General features: G+C 46.9%; 1 protein-coding gene across 2 annotated transcripts in view; it reads right to left on the reverse strand.

Moving 5' to 3' along the window:
• Positions 1-14264, reverse strand: part of DSCAML1 (DS cell adhesion molecule like 1) — a 154076-nt gene that overhangs the window by 67401 nt on the left and 72411 nt on the right. The window contains exons 4-7 of one of the 2 annotated variants that reach the window (XM_067470822.1): positions 8668-8814; positions 7585-7863; positions 3077-3352; positions 1332-1628 (exon numbers count right to left, since the gene is read on the reverse strand). In XM_067470822.1, coding sequence (XP_067326923.1) covers positions 1332-1628; positions 3077-3352; positions 7585-7863; positions 8668-8814 — 999 coding nt within the window. The remainder of the gene's footprint in view (positions 1-1331; positions 1629-3076; positions 3353-7584; positions 7864-8667; positions 8815-14264) is intronic. The other variant, XM_060787552.2, reaches the window with a different exon arrangement.

Below are 14264 nucleotides of genomic sequence, written 5' to 3' on the forward strand. Positions count from 1 at the left end.
CTGCAAGGTAGACTTTGAACCTCTTGAGGTCCTACTGGGACCACCAAAGGTGGACACCTCCCTGCTATGGCCTCCTGCTCTGGATCTGTGACAATTACAGGAGCAGGAAGCCAACTGGGCAGGAGGCAGGCAATCTCTCTCTTCGGTCTCCCAACTGATGCTCTCCTACTGAACCTAGACTTCCACTGAAACAATTTCTGACCGTCCTCACCCCCAAATGTGATGCCCCCTCTATTCTGATCTTGGATGCTTCAGAACAGGTGAGAAGAAGAACCATGGTTGGGTGTGAGTTACAGGCGCCTAGATAATAATAATAATAATAATAATAATAATAATAATAATAATAATAATAGGTTCTTGTGGGTTTTTCCAGGCTATAGGGCCATGTTCTAGAGGCATTTCTCATGACGTTTCGCCTGCATCTATGGCAAGCATCCTCAGAGGTAGTGAGGTCTGTTGGAATTAGGACAATGGGTTTATATATCTGTGGAATGACCAGGGTGGGACAAAGAACTCTTCTCTGCTGGAGCTAGGTGTGAATGTTTCAACTAACCACCTTCATTAGCATTTGAAGGCCTGGCTGAGACTGGGAAAATCTTTTGTTGAGAGGTGTTAAGATGTGCCTGGTTGTTTCCTCTCTGCTGTTTTGCTGTTGTAATTTTAGAGTTTTTTAATACTGGTAGCCAGATTTTGTTCATTTTCATGGTCTTTCTGTTGAAATTGTCCACATGCTTGTGGATTTCAATGGCTTCTCTGTGTAGCCTGACATGGTGGTTATTGAAACATTCACACCTAGCTTGTTGTTGAAACATTCCCACCTAGCTCCAGCAGACAAGAGTCCTTTGTCCCACCCTGGTCATTCCACAGATATATAAACCCATTTTCCTACTTCCAACAGACCTCACTCCCTCTGAGGATGCTTGCCATAGATGCAGGCGAAACGTCAGGAGAAAATGCCTCTAGACCATGGCCCTATAGCCCGAAAAAACCCACAAGAACCTAGTGATTCCGGCCATGAAAGCCTTCGACAATACAATAATAATAATAATAATAATAATAATAATAATAATAATAATTTATACCCCGCCACCATCTCCCCAATGGGGACTCGGAGTGGCTTACATGGGGCAAAGGGCCGTGTGTGTCCATCCCCTCTGACCGAGGGGTGCACAAGGGGTCCTCCTCACTTGCTCCTCCCACCCCCCAAGGAAAGAGGGCAAAGGGGCAGAGCAGAGCAGGCGGGAGGGAAGGAGGGAGGGAGGCCTCTACCACACCAGAGCCAAACCCCAATGCAGAAGAACCTGTTCTGAGATTTAAAAGTAGACAGGCACCTCTTACGTTTATTCGCGCTTGGTATTCGGCGCTGCCCACCGAGTTCCGCGCGGCGCACCGGTAGACGCCTCCGTCCCGGATCTGGGGGCTGGTGATGTTCATGTGGCTGACCGTGGTGCCGTCCGACATGGTGTACTGGTTGGTGCGGTGGCTGCCGTCGCGCTGGATGGCCTCGTCATCCAACGCCCAGGTGATGGTGGGCGGTGGAGCCCCCTTGGCCGCGCACATCAGGGAGAACTGCTCCCCCGGGTTCACCACCTTCTCGCTGAAGGACGAGACGATCCGCGGGGTCCCGTCTAGGAAAAGCAAGGGAAGAGAGGAGAGTGGGGTCAGTCCACATTGGGACCACCACCCCATGTTCCCTAACCCATTATGGAGGCTCAGGGCATGGAGCTCGGTCCTCGATGACTCCCCTCCATCCATTCCCCCTTCGATGTCACCTTTGCACTTTGCAGCAACTAGTTCAATGCATTAAGTCTCCGTTTCGGACTGTCCTGCACCTCCTACCATTCGGAACCACTGAATCACATATTGGCAGCTCCAATATAGGGATAAGAAAAAGTGGAGAGGAGGATAGAATCATAGAATCCTAGAGTTGGAAGAGACCTCCTGGGCCATCCAGTCCAACTCCATTCTGCCAAGAAGCAGGAATATTGCATTCAAAGCACCCCTGACAGTCATCCAGCCTCAGCTTCAAAGCCTCCAAAGAAGGAGCCTCCACCACACTCCAGGGCAGAGAGTTCCACTGCTGAACAGCTCTTTCACAGTTAGGAAGCTCTTCCTAAAGTTCAGGTGGAACCTCCTTTCCTGTAGTTTGAAGCCATTGCTCCATTGCATCCTAATCTACAGGGCAGCAGAAAACAAGTCTGGTCCCACCTCCCTATGACTTCCTCTCATCTCTTGATTCCTGGCCCACATCGTGTCTCCTCTCAGCCTTCTCTTCTCCAGGCTAAACACACCCAGGTCTTTAAGCCACTCCTCATAGGGCTTGTCCTCCAGACTCTTGGGGGGCTGGTGATGTTCATGTGGCTGAGAAGGATAATTCCACCTTCTTCCCACTGGACATCAATTCGTAAGTTTCCTCTCTCATTCCCCTTTTGTGCACACACACCAACACACGCACATGGAGAAGTGTTTTCATTTTCCCGCTGAACGAAAAGCCCTGGAATTATTATAAAAGATATGAGTCTGTGCTTCCATAGGGACTAATAGGGAGCCCACATTGACCTTCTATCTAGATTCAAGCCATATATGCCTGACCACTGTCTCCCAAAGCAGTTGCTCTACTCCAAACTCAAGAATGGAAAACGGAATGTTGGTGGACAGGAAAAAGAGATTGAAAGATGGGCTCAAAGTCACCCTTAAAAACTCTGGCATAGACACTGAGAACTGGGAAGCCCTGGCCCTTGAGAGCTCTAACTGGAGGTCAGCTGTGACCAGCATTGCTGTGGAATTCAAAGAGGCACCAATGGAGGGCGAGAGGAACGTGGCGAGAGGAAGGCATATCAAGCCAACCCTGAACAGGGCTGCCTTCCACCTGGAAACCAATGTCCTCACTGCGGAAGAACATGCAGCTCAAGAATAGGTCTCCACAGCCACCTACAGACCCACCACTTGGAGGACCATCATCCTTGGGCTACGAGGGATCACCTAAGTACATGGGGGATGACCTTATGTGGAAGCACCTGGTGCAAAAGGTGCCAAAGATGACCCCCTCCCTCCCTCTTTCGGGAGCCCATCTCACCCTCCAGCACAATGGTGGCAAAGTCCTGGGCCGTCTGGGCCTTGCGGGTGGCGAAGCACTGATAGGCGCCTGAGTGACCCTTCTGGGCGGCCGTGATGAGCAGCGTCTCGTTGTTGATGCCGCGTAGGGAGATGAAGTCGTCGGGGGACACCAGCTCCGTGTTGCGGTACCAGCGGACGGCAAACTCCGGGGAGCCGGAGAGGGCGCAGGAGAGGATGACGGTGCTCCCGATGCCCGTCTTCAGCTTCTTTGGCGTGAGGGTGACGTGCAAGGGGTCTGCGGAGAGGGCAAGAGAAGCATGGTGGAGGGGGTCTCCTGGGTCATGCAGAGGGTTCCACCCAAGGACCCTCCAGTCCCCACCTCTCTCCCTTTGGAGCATTCACACACACATATGCACAAAGGCACACTAATGCTGCATAAAGAAGGACAGGAAAGCTTTGATTTTGACCCCTCCGTAGCCAAGAAGACCCCCAGGCACATGGGAGGCGATGGGAGGGGGCTTTGGCCGAAGAGAGACGGCAAGCTGAGAAACAGAGGAGGCCCAGAGTGCGCCTGAGTGGACACGCACGCAGACACGGTTTGGGCGCATCTGCAGGGAAATGTCACTGCACAATAACGCAGGTGCACCGGCATGCTTCCAAACACCAGGGAAACCCCACTGCCAACACCACCGCCATCCGAAGTGCCGGTGCCCACAGCTCCTCCGCCGCGGTGGATATCACTTTCTCTCTCGAGCCACGAGAGAGTTCTCAGCCGAGGAGTGAAGGCGCTCTCACGCTCCGGATGAGACATGCAGAGGGGAAAAGAAAGCGCACGCACACAACACCCCACGGCACAGGGCCACCTTCCTGCGCACCTGGCTGCTCGCTGGACCTCTAAACACCTGGCTGGGGAGGGGGGTGTCAAGGGGAGGGGGCAGGGGACCACTCCCCCAAAATACTGGGGAATGGGGGGGGTGTTGCAATCCAGAGCAGGGAACGAGGCCCTAAGATAACTATCCACCACACTTGGCTGTGAAAAACAATCCTTTTTTATTGAAGAAAAATGGTTACAAAATAAAGGAAAAATGCAAGTCAAAAGCCACAGCAAAATCAGCAAACATGAATTTAAATGGACAAAGCAAAACCAAAAGCCTCACTGGGAAATACTGGAATCTGTTAGCAATCCACTAACCGTACTTGATATCCTAGAAATCTTCCCAGACTATGGCCAGGGAACTGAGAGAACTGCCAAGGTCTTCATCAATTCTGAAACGATGCCTGAACTGAGACAATCAGCCTGGCGTATTGCAATTAAAACTCAAGAATCGGTTCCGTGAACCGCCCTTCTGTTTAGAAGCCAATGTTTTTAATTCTTGAATTCGGGAGGATCGACGCAAACTGAGTGATTTACTTCTGTCTTCCCAAATTTGGCCCCTTCTGTTGTCATTACAGTTAACAGGTGCAGAAGGGAGGGAAAGGTCAAGGCCTCCCTCTGAAACATTCTCATGAACACTGGTACTTTCATTTTCCAAACCTACAGAAGTTCCTTCCTCACTAATTTCAGGAACATTGGCATTTTCCAAACCTACAGCAGTTTCTTCCTCACTAATTTCAGGAGCATTGGCATCAAAAGGTACATTTTCATTGGCATCAGTAAATATACTTTCATTAGCACCAGGAGGAACAAACAGAGAATCAAGTTCAAGTTCAAACTCAGGCTGAACCCCAACGGGGGGGGGGGGGGGGGAGTCATGTGATTTCTCCCCACATACAGGGACCAATCATGTTTGGTATGAAGGAGTGGGGAGACAGGGCCAACAACATGGCCAGCTTACAGAGGAGCCAAATTACGCATCCAACAAAATCAAACTTTTCGTAATAATCAGAAATGAGAGTAGCGCATTTTAAATCAATTTCTTTTGCTCTTGTCGAAGGCTTTCATGGCCGGAATCACTGGGTTGTTGTAGGTTTTTTCGGGCTATATGGCCATGTTCTAAAGGCATTTTCTCCTGACGTTTCGCCTACATCTATGGCAAGCATCTATGGCAAGCACCACTCCAGCAGGAAGACAACGGCGCTCTATGCAGTCATGCTGGCCACATGACCTTGAAGGTGTCTACGGACAACACTGGCTCTTCGGCTTAGTCTAGTCGTGCCCGCCAGAGATGGACATGACTAGACTTAATGTCAAGAGGAGACCTTTACCTTTTATTCATTAATTAAAGTCCTAGCCTCACACACATGACCCACCAAGGGCTCAAAATAGTAGTAACAATGACAACGACAACAACACTAAGTAACAAATTTGAAAAAAAATATGTTACTTAATGTTTATTATTATTATTATTATTATTACTATTATTATTACCTCTGAGGATGCTTGCCATAGATGCAGGCGAAACGTCAGGAGAGAATGCCTCTAGAACATGGCCATATAGCCCGAAAAAACCTACAACAACCCAATTTCTTTTGCTGACTTTAAACATGTCCTTAATTTTATTTTCCCATCACATCAATTTTTAAAAAATATGACGAATTGTACATTCTGTAAAGTCTACACATTTCACATCATATTCGTGCAACACAACCCAACAAGTATTTTTCATCAGACAGAATTTTAGGTCATTCTTATAGAGTTTTGTACGCTGAATTCGGGTCTGGGTTTATTTTTTTCTCCACCACGTGTTGTTTTTGCAATGAGGTTAATCAAATAATTAATGCATTTATACACTGATATCAATTAGATTCTATTGACATCAGTTTGTAAAGAATTAATTATTTGATTAGCCTCATTGCAAAAACTACACGTGGTAGAGAAAAAATAAACACAGGTCTGAATTCAGTGCAAAAAAAAAAACTCTGTAAGAATGACCTAAAATTACACCTGATGATGAAAAATACCCGTTGGCTTGTGTTGTTGTTGTTGTTACACAATGTAACAACATTTTTGTTCCTGGGTTATAAACGTCATTTCCTGTATCATAAAAACATGGAAAAGGTTTATTCAACTGCAAAAACTTTGTTTTTGAAGAGCATCCGGCTGTAGCCCATTTTGTGAAAGTTTTCCAATGAATATCTCATAAAGTCTCAATCAATTCAACATAGTTTTTGGCAGCCACAAAAATAAAGTTTTCGGAGTATGACTTTCAAAGTAAGTGCAAAATGAAACAGGAAACAACACTTTCCAACCATAATTAATATAACAACAACAACAACAAAAACAACAATACTAAGTAACTTTTTTTTACAAATTTTGTTACTTAGTGTTATCATCTTCATTATTATTGTTGTTGTTGTTAATTAATAGGAGCTCCTGGTGGTACAGCAGGTCAAACCGCTGAGCTGCTGAACTTGCTGACCAGAAGGTCAATGGTTCGAATCTGTGAGTGGGGTGAGCTCCCACCGTTAGCTCCAGCTTCTGCCAACCTAGCAGTTTGAAAGTATGCAAATTGTGAGTAGATCAATAGGTTCCACTCCATCAGGAAGGCAACAGCGCTCCAGTTGCGCAGTGGGTCAAACCGCTGAGCTGCTGAACTTTCTGACTGGAAGGTAGACGGTTCGAATCTGTGAGTGGGGTGAGCTCTCGCTGTTGGCTCCAGCTTCTGCCAACCTAGCAGTTTGAAAGTATGCAAATTGTGAGTAGATCAATAGGTTCCACTCCATCAGGAAGGCAACAGCGCTCCAGTTGCGCAGTGGGTCAAACCGCTGAGCTGCTGAACTTTCTGACTGGAAGGTAGACGGTTCGAATCTGTGAGTGGGGTGAGCTCTCGCTGTTGGCTCCAGCTTCTGCCAACCTAGCAGTTCGAAAGTATGCAAATTGTGAGTAGATCAATAGGTTCCACTCCATCAGGAAGGCAACAGCGCTCCATGCAGTCATGCCAGCCACATGACCTTGGAGGTGTCTACGGACAATGCCGGCTCTTCGGCTTAGTCTAGTTGTGTCCGCCAGAGATGGATACGTGTAGACTTAATGTCAAGGGGAGCACTTTAGCTTTAATTAATTAATTAATTAATTAAAGTCCTAGCCTCACACACTTGACCCACCGACAGCTCCTAATAATAGTAATAATAATAATAATAATAATAATAATAACAACAACAACAACAATTGGGTTGTTGTAGGTTTTTCCGGGCTATATGGCCATGTTCTAGAGCCATTTTCTCCTGATGTTTCGCCTGCATCTAACAACAACAACAACAACAATACTAAGTAACAAATTTGAAAAAAAATATGTTACTTGATGCTGATGTGGTTGTTGTTATTATTATTATATTAATGATGGTTTGAAAGTGTTGTTTCCTAGGAAGCCTGCCTCCCTCTTGGCTCTGAGTTGATTGAAAGGTCACTGCACTTCTGGGGGAGGCCCACATGCAACTCTGTGGGAAGCCCATCACCTGGCCAGGAACCTATGGAGCATCCCTCTGCAACCCATACATGGATCCCTCAAGCCACCAAAGCAGCCCTAGCCCAGGAAGGAGCCACACATTGACTGGGACAGCCCCATCTTTTCCTTCCCCCCAACTTACCAATCACCATGAGGGTCCCGGTGACCTCGGCCGAGCCAAAGGTGTTGGTGACTTCGCAGATGTACATCCCACTGTCCTCTACCCGCAGGTCGCTGATGGTCAGCCCCGTCAGGCGCTTGGTCCACCGACTGTCCGCAGGCAGCGGCCGCCCGTCCTTGATCCACCGGATAGCTGGGTTCGGGTAGCCAGAGGCGATGCAGGGCAGCTCCACCAACTGCCCGGCCTTGGCCTCCCGGGAATGGAAGCCGTCTAGGATGGTGGGGATGGACTCTGCAGGGTCTGGGAGAGCGACAGTGGTCTGAGGAGCCCACCCACAACAAGAGAGCCCCCTTCTCACCCAAATTAGGGAAGCGAGGGAGGGAGGGAGGGCAGGCGCTCGGCGAGGCGGGGAAGTCTCCAATCCTGTTAAGCATTTAGGGCTCCCCCTCCCCACTTCGAGCCTAATCGCCTTTTCCTCTCATCGGCTGAGCTCTCCCCACAATGGATTTGCATCCATTTGCTAGTTCATGTCCCTGGGAATCCCAGACTGGATCGTCTTAGCCTTGTCTTGGGCGGAAAGAAGGAAGGAAGGAGAGCAGCTAGGCAAACTCTGGCCCTCCAGATGTTTGGGACTTCATCACTCCTAACAGCCTCAGGCCCCTTCCTTTCCCCCCTCAACCACTTAAGCTTAACCGAAAAGAGTTAGTAGGTTGAAGCCTTTTAGAGTCAATGGGCCAAAGCTAGTGTTGTCCTGAGATGAGTGAGTAGGCCAAAGTCTCTTAGAGTCAGTGGGCCAAAGCTAGTGTCGTCCTGAGGAGTGTGAGGTAAACCTCAGTGTGAGAGAAGCCTCGTGTGAGAAAACTCCAGTGTGAAGGCTGCTGTGTGTAAAGCTACTATGTATTTGTTTATTTATGTTATGGAAACCTTGTTTTTGTAAATAGTGCAACCATATTGTTAAAGGAAAGGACCTGAGACTGATAGGAATGGTGGGAGTTGGAGTCCAAAACACCTGGAGGGCCCAATTTTGTCCATGCCTGCCCTAGGTTTTCTAAACACCCTCTGATCACCACAATGGCCAGGCCACCTCATCCCCTTGGGTTGTACCTGAGACAGAGAGCCGGGCACCGTTGCTCTGCCGGGTCTCTCCGCTGTACTTGTGCTTGGTGATACACCGGTAGGTGGACAAGGCATCTTCCTTCTGGACGTCTGATATGTACAACCCGCCGTAGAAAGTAATGAAAAATCTATTTTCTGGGAGAGACAAAGAAAGCAGCGGTTACAGGGGAGGGAAGGAAACCCTGAAAGGTCCCCCAGACCCTCCCCATGGTGGGCTGGGTATGGCTAGACCTTTGGAGCACCGTTTCCATCGAGGTGCCTGTAAGACAGCATTTCTCAACCTAGGGGTCAAGACCCCTGGAGGGGGTTTCAGAGGGGTCGCCAAAGACCATCAGAAAGTACATTTCTGATGGTCTTAGGAACCCCTTTGGCAAAGAAGGCTGAAGATCTCTTTGCCTGTCCTTCTCTTACTTTTTGGAAACAGACGGTGAATCCTCCCACCGAAAGCCCTCCTCCTGCTGTGATTGGCCAGCCTCTCATCCAAGGGGAGGGCTGTTTCTGAGACTCCAAGCAGGGAGGGGAGAGCAGGCGTGCTTGGCGCATGGCAATGTGGTGCAATTGTGCGGGTGAAGGGAGAGCATGTGAGGCAAGAAGGAGACTCACGCCAGCAAGTACTTTCAAGACAAGGTGGTTCTGTGTGGGAAGTTTGGCCCAATTCTATCATTGCTGGGTTCAGAATGCACTTTGATTGTAGGTGAACTATACATCCCAGCAATTAAACCTCCAAATGTCAAGGTCTATTTTCCCCAAACTCTACCAGTGTTCACAGTTGGCCATGTTGGGTCTGTGTGCCAAGTTTGGTCCAGATCTATCATTGTTTGTGCCCACAGTGCTCATTGGATGTAAGTGAACTACAACTCCAAAACTCAAGGTCAATGCCCACCAAATCCTTACAGTATTTTCTGTTAGTCATTGGATTTTTGTGTGCCAAGTCTGGTTCAATTCCATACTTGGTGGAGTTCAGAATGCTCTTTGATTGTAAGTGAACTATACATCCCAGCAACCAAACTTCCAAATGTCAAGGTCGATTTTCCACAAACTCTATTGGTATTCACAATTGGCCATGTTGGGTCTGTGTGCCAAGTTGGATCCAGATCCATCATTGTTTGAGTCCACAGTGCTCTCTGGATGGAGGTGAACTACAACTCCAGAACTCAAGGTCAATGCCCACCAAACCCTTCCAGTATTTTCTGTTAGTCATGGGATTTCTGTATGCCAAGTCTGGTACAATTCCATCCTTGGTGGAGTTCAGAATGCTCTTTGATTGTAAGTGAACTATAAATCCCAGTAACTAAACTCCCAAATCTCAAGGTCTATTTCCCTCAAACTCTACCAGTGTTCACAGTTTCACAGTTGGCCATGCTGCGTCTGTGTGCCGAGTTTGGTCCAGACCTATCATTGTTTGAGTCCACAGTGCTCTCTGAATGTAGGTGAACTACAACTCCAAAACTCAAGGTCAATGCCCACCAAACCCTTCCAGTATTTTCTGTTCATCATGCGAGCTCTATGTGCCAAGTTTAGTTCAATTCCAACTTTGGAGTTCAGAATGCTCTTTGATTGTAGATGAACTATAAATCCCAGCAACTACAACTCCCAAATGACTAAATCAATCCCTCCACAACCCTGCCAGTATTCAGATTTGGACCTAATTTGGTCCAGTGAAAGAAAATACATCCTGCATATCAGACATTTACTTTGTGGTTCATAACCGTAGCAAAATGACAGTTCTGAAGTAGCAATGAAAATAATGTTATGGTTGGGGGTCACCACAACATGAGGAACTGTATGAAGGAGTTGCGGTATTAGGAAGGTTGAGAAACACTGCACAATCTCCTAAATTCACGGCCATGTTTACACAACATGTGGGCAACTCTGGTGCTGGAAGTGGCAGAAGGACTGGGCCAGGGAGCAAGAGCGTAGTCCCACCAGCACCTTGGACAGCTCCCCTGCCTCACTTAGAACTAGATAGGAATCCCCATAAGCACCTTGGACAGCTCCCTGCCTTACTTAGAACTCCATAGGAATCCCCATAAGCACCTTGGACAGCTCCCTGCCTTACTTAGAACTCCATAGGAATCCCCATAAGCACCTTGGACAGCTCCCTGCCTTACTTAGAACTCCATAGGAATCCCCATAAGCACCTTGAACAGCTACCTGCCTTACTTAGAACTCAATACGAATCCATCAACACACATTTCGGTCCCTCCAATGTTAGCCCTTAGGGCTGGGCGGTTTCGTTTCATTAATTCATAATTCGTTAATAATTCATTAATTTTCTTGATTACGAAGCGATAACAAACCATTCTGGAGCAATTTTTTAAAAAAATGAATTTTTAAATACGTTTTGTAAATGCTTCGTAATTCGTTATGTATTCGTTTCATTATCGTTTTGAGGTCGTTTCGTTATTATTTCCGCATGTCTGGGGCAAGTTTTATAGTTGTTTTTTGTTTAATTAGTGAAAAAAAATTATAATATCACACCAACAGTCAACAACAGAGGGAGAGGGAAGCTTCAGAAGTTCCCCCTGTCCCATTTGGAGGTTTTTTAGCGTATTTCGCGGTCGCGTCCGCCATTAACGAATCGATTCGTTATTGTTTCGGAAATCATTTCGTTAATGTTTTGTAATTTTTTTTCACATTTACGAAATTTCGTAAATATCGAACTTTTTAAAAGGAAAATTTTGTAATTATTTTAAATAACGAAACGCAAAAAACCCCAAAGAACGAATCAATTTTAGAAACAAATTTTTCCGTTGTTACCCAGGCCTATTAGCCCTGTTTCTGGGTATATTTAGCATGCTGATTCCAAAATGACCCCCGTTGCCCCCCATCATCTCTAGTTTTTGAGATACAGGACATATGACATCTACCATACCATATCCTGAAGATTTAGATATTCCAATGTGCCTTTGAATAATAGTTAGCTACTCATCAAGTCCGCCAGACCTAATCCTAGAATCCTTGAGTTGGAAGAGACCTCATGGGCCATCCAGTCCAACCCCATTCTGCCAAGAAGCAGGAATATTGCATTCAAAGCACCCCCGACAGATGGCCATCCAGCCTCTGTTTAAAAGCTTCCAAAGAAGGAGCCTCCACCACACTCCGGGGCAGAGAGTTCCACTGCTGAACGGCTCTCACAGTCGGGATTCAATCTTCCTAATATTCAGATTGAATCTGCTTTCTTGTAGATTGATTTCCTTGGATTTCCAGCACTTTATTCCCAGCCCAGCTCCACAGTCTTATGTTTACACTAGCCCTTGTCCTACGCGACTAGTCTCAAATCTGCACGTGCTCACTTTTTCGACCATTGATGTTTGTTGTGTGGTTCATGTTTAAAGTGTTTTATATTTTATTGGTTTTACTGTTTTTAATACAGTTGGTTGCTATATGTTTTTAATTGTAACTTTTGTAGTTGTAATTTTGTAATTTTAACTTTAACTTGTAACTTTTGTTAATATTGGGTTTGGTCCCCATGTAAGCTGCCCCAAATCCCTTCGGGGAGATGGAGGTGGGATAGAAGAATAAAGTTGTTGTTGTTGTTGTTGTTGTTGTTGTTGTTGTTATTATTATGGGAGATGGAGGTGGGATAGAAGAATAAAGTTATTATTATTATTATTATTATTATTATTACTATTATTATTAGGGGAAATGGAGGTGGGATAGAAGAATAAAGTTATTATTATTATTTTTATTATTATTATTATTATTAGAGGAGATATAAGAATAAAGTTATTATTATTATTATTATTATTATTAGAGGAGATGGAGGTGGGATATAAGAATAGTTGGTATTATTATTATTATTATTACTATTATTATTAGGGGAAATGGAGGTGGGATAGAAGAATAAAGTTATTATTATTATTATTATTATTACTATTATTATTAGGGGAAATGGAGGTGGGATAGAAGAATAAAGTTATTATTATTATTTTTATTATTATTAGAGGAGATGGAGGTGGGATATAAGAATATCGTTATTATTATTATTATTATTATTAGAGGAGATGGAGGTGGGATATAAGAATAAAGTTATTATTATTATTATTATTATTATTATTAATATTATTATTGCCATAGAAAACCATGATGACCATATCATAGAAACTGATGTGGTCAATCCAATGCATGCTTCAGTGCCCCAAAGAACCCAAGGAGCATGCTTAAAACACGAAGAAGAGCCATGTCTTTTGGATGGGCAATGTAATTAACGGTGGAAACAAGCCGTGGAGGGAGACTCACCCAGAGATGGAGAGAGATTCGGATTTGAGGAGGGGGCCAGGTGAGGAGCAGGGGCCTTCTCAGGTGAGACCGGCCTCTTCTCCCAGGGAAGCCAGGGCCAGTGGGGTGAAGGACCCCTAACCAAGGGGATTTTAGGAAATTGGGGAGGGGGGCTGGCGGCAAATAGGATGCAGTTGCTATGGCAACGGGCAGCTGCTGCTCTGCAAAAAACCCAGCTGGGCCCCTCCCCTTCCCAATTTGCAGCCGATGCTTAATTGGCAGAGCGGTCCTCTCTGCCCCTGGCAGCCACGGCTAAAGTGGGGAGGGGGAGGGAGGGAAGGAAGGAAGGAAGGAAGGAAGGAAGGAAGGAAGGAAGGAAGGGAAAAGAAGGGCCAGGTGCTCTTCCCAATGGAAGTAGATGGGGGTCTTGCTAGGGTCTCCAAAGCCAAGCCCCCACCCCCTTTAAGCCTCACCACCATTGGACGGAAGTGGCGGGGAAGGAAGGAAGGAAGGAAGGAAGGAAGGAAGGAAGGAGGGACGGAGGGACGGAGGGACGGAGGGACGGAAGGGGAAAGAAGGGCCATGAGCTCCTAATGAAAACACAAGGGGAATGGTCTTTCTGGGGTCTCTGAGGCAAATCCTTTCCCCCTTAAGCCTCACCACCTTTGGACTGAAGTGACCAGGAAGGGAGGGAGGGAGCGAGGGAGGGAGGAAGGAAGGAAGGGCTATGAGTTCCTCCCAATGGAAGCATGTGGGAAAGGGTTTTGCTGGGGTCTCCAAAGCCAAGTCTCCCCCCACTCCCCAAGCCTCACCACCTTTGGACAGAAGTGGCCAGGAGGAGAGGAAGGAAGGAAGGAAGGAAGGAAGGAAGGAAGGAAGGAAGGAAAAAAGGGAGGGAGGGAGGGAAGGGCCATGAGCTCCTCCCAATAGAAGCACGTGGGGAAAGGTCTTGCTGGTGTCTCTAAGGCCAAGCCCCCACCCCCTTTAAGTCTCACCACCTTCCTTCCTTCCTTCCTTCCTTCCTTCCTTCCTTCCTTCCTTCCTTCCTTCCTTCCCATAAGTGGCCAGGAAGAGAGGGAGGGAGGGAGAGAGTGAGTTGAAAGAAGGGCCATGAGCTCCTCCCAATGGAAGCACATGGGGAAGGGTCTTGCTGGGGTCTCTGAGGCCAACCCGTCCCCAAGCCTCACCATTTTTGGATGAAAGTGGCCAGGAGGGAAGGAAGGAAGGAAGGAAGGAAGGAAGGAAGGAAGGAAGGAAGGAAGGAAGGAAGGAAGGAAAGAATAGGAAAGAAGGGCCATGAGCTCCTCCCAATGGAAACACATGGGGAAGGGTCTTGCTGGGGTCTCTGAGGCCAAGCCCATCCA

The sequence above is a fragment of the Anolis sagrei genome, chromosome 7 (genome assembly GCF_037176765.1).
Source record: "Anolis sagrei isolate rAnoSag1 chromosome 7, rAnoSag1.mat, whole genome shotgun sequence".
NCBI classification, from domain to species: domain Eukaryota; kingdom Metazoa; phylum Chordata; class Lepidosauria; order Squamata; family Dactyloidae; genus Anolis; species Anolis sagrei.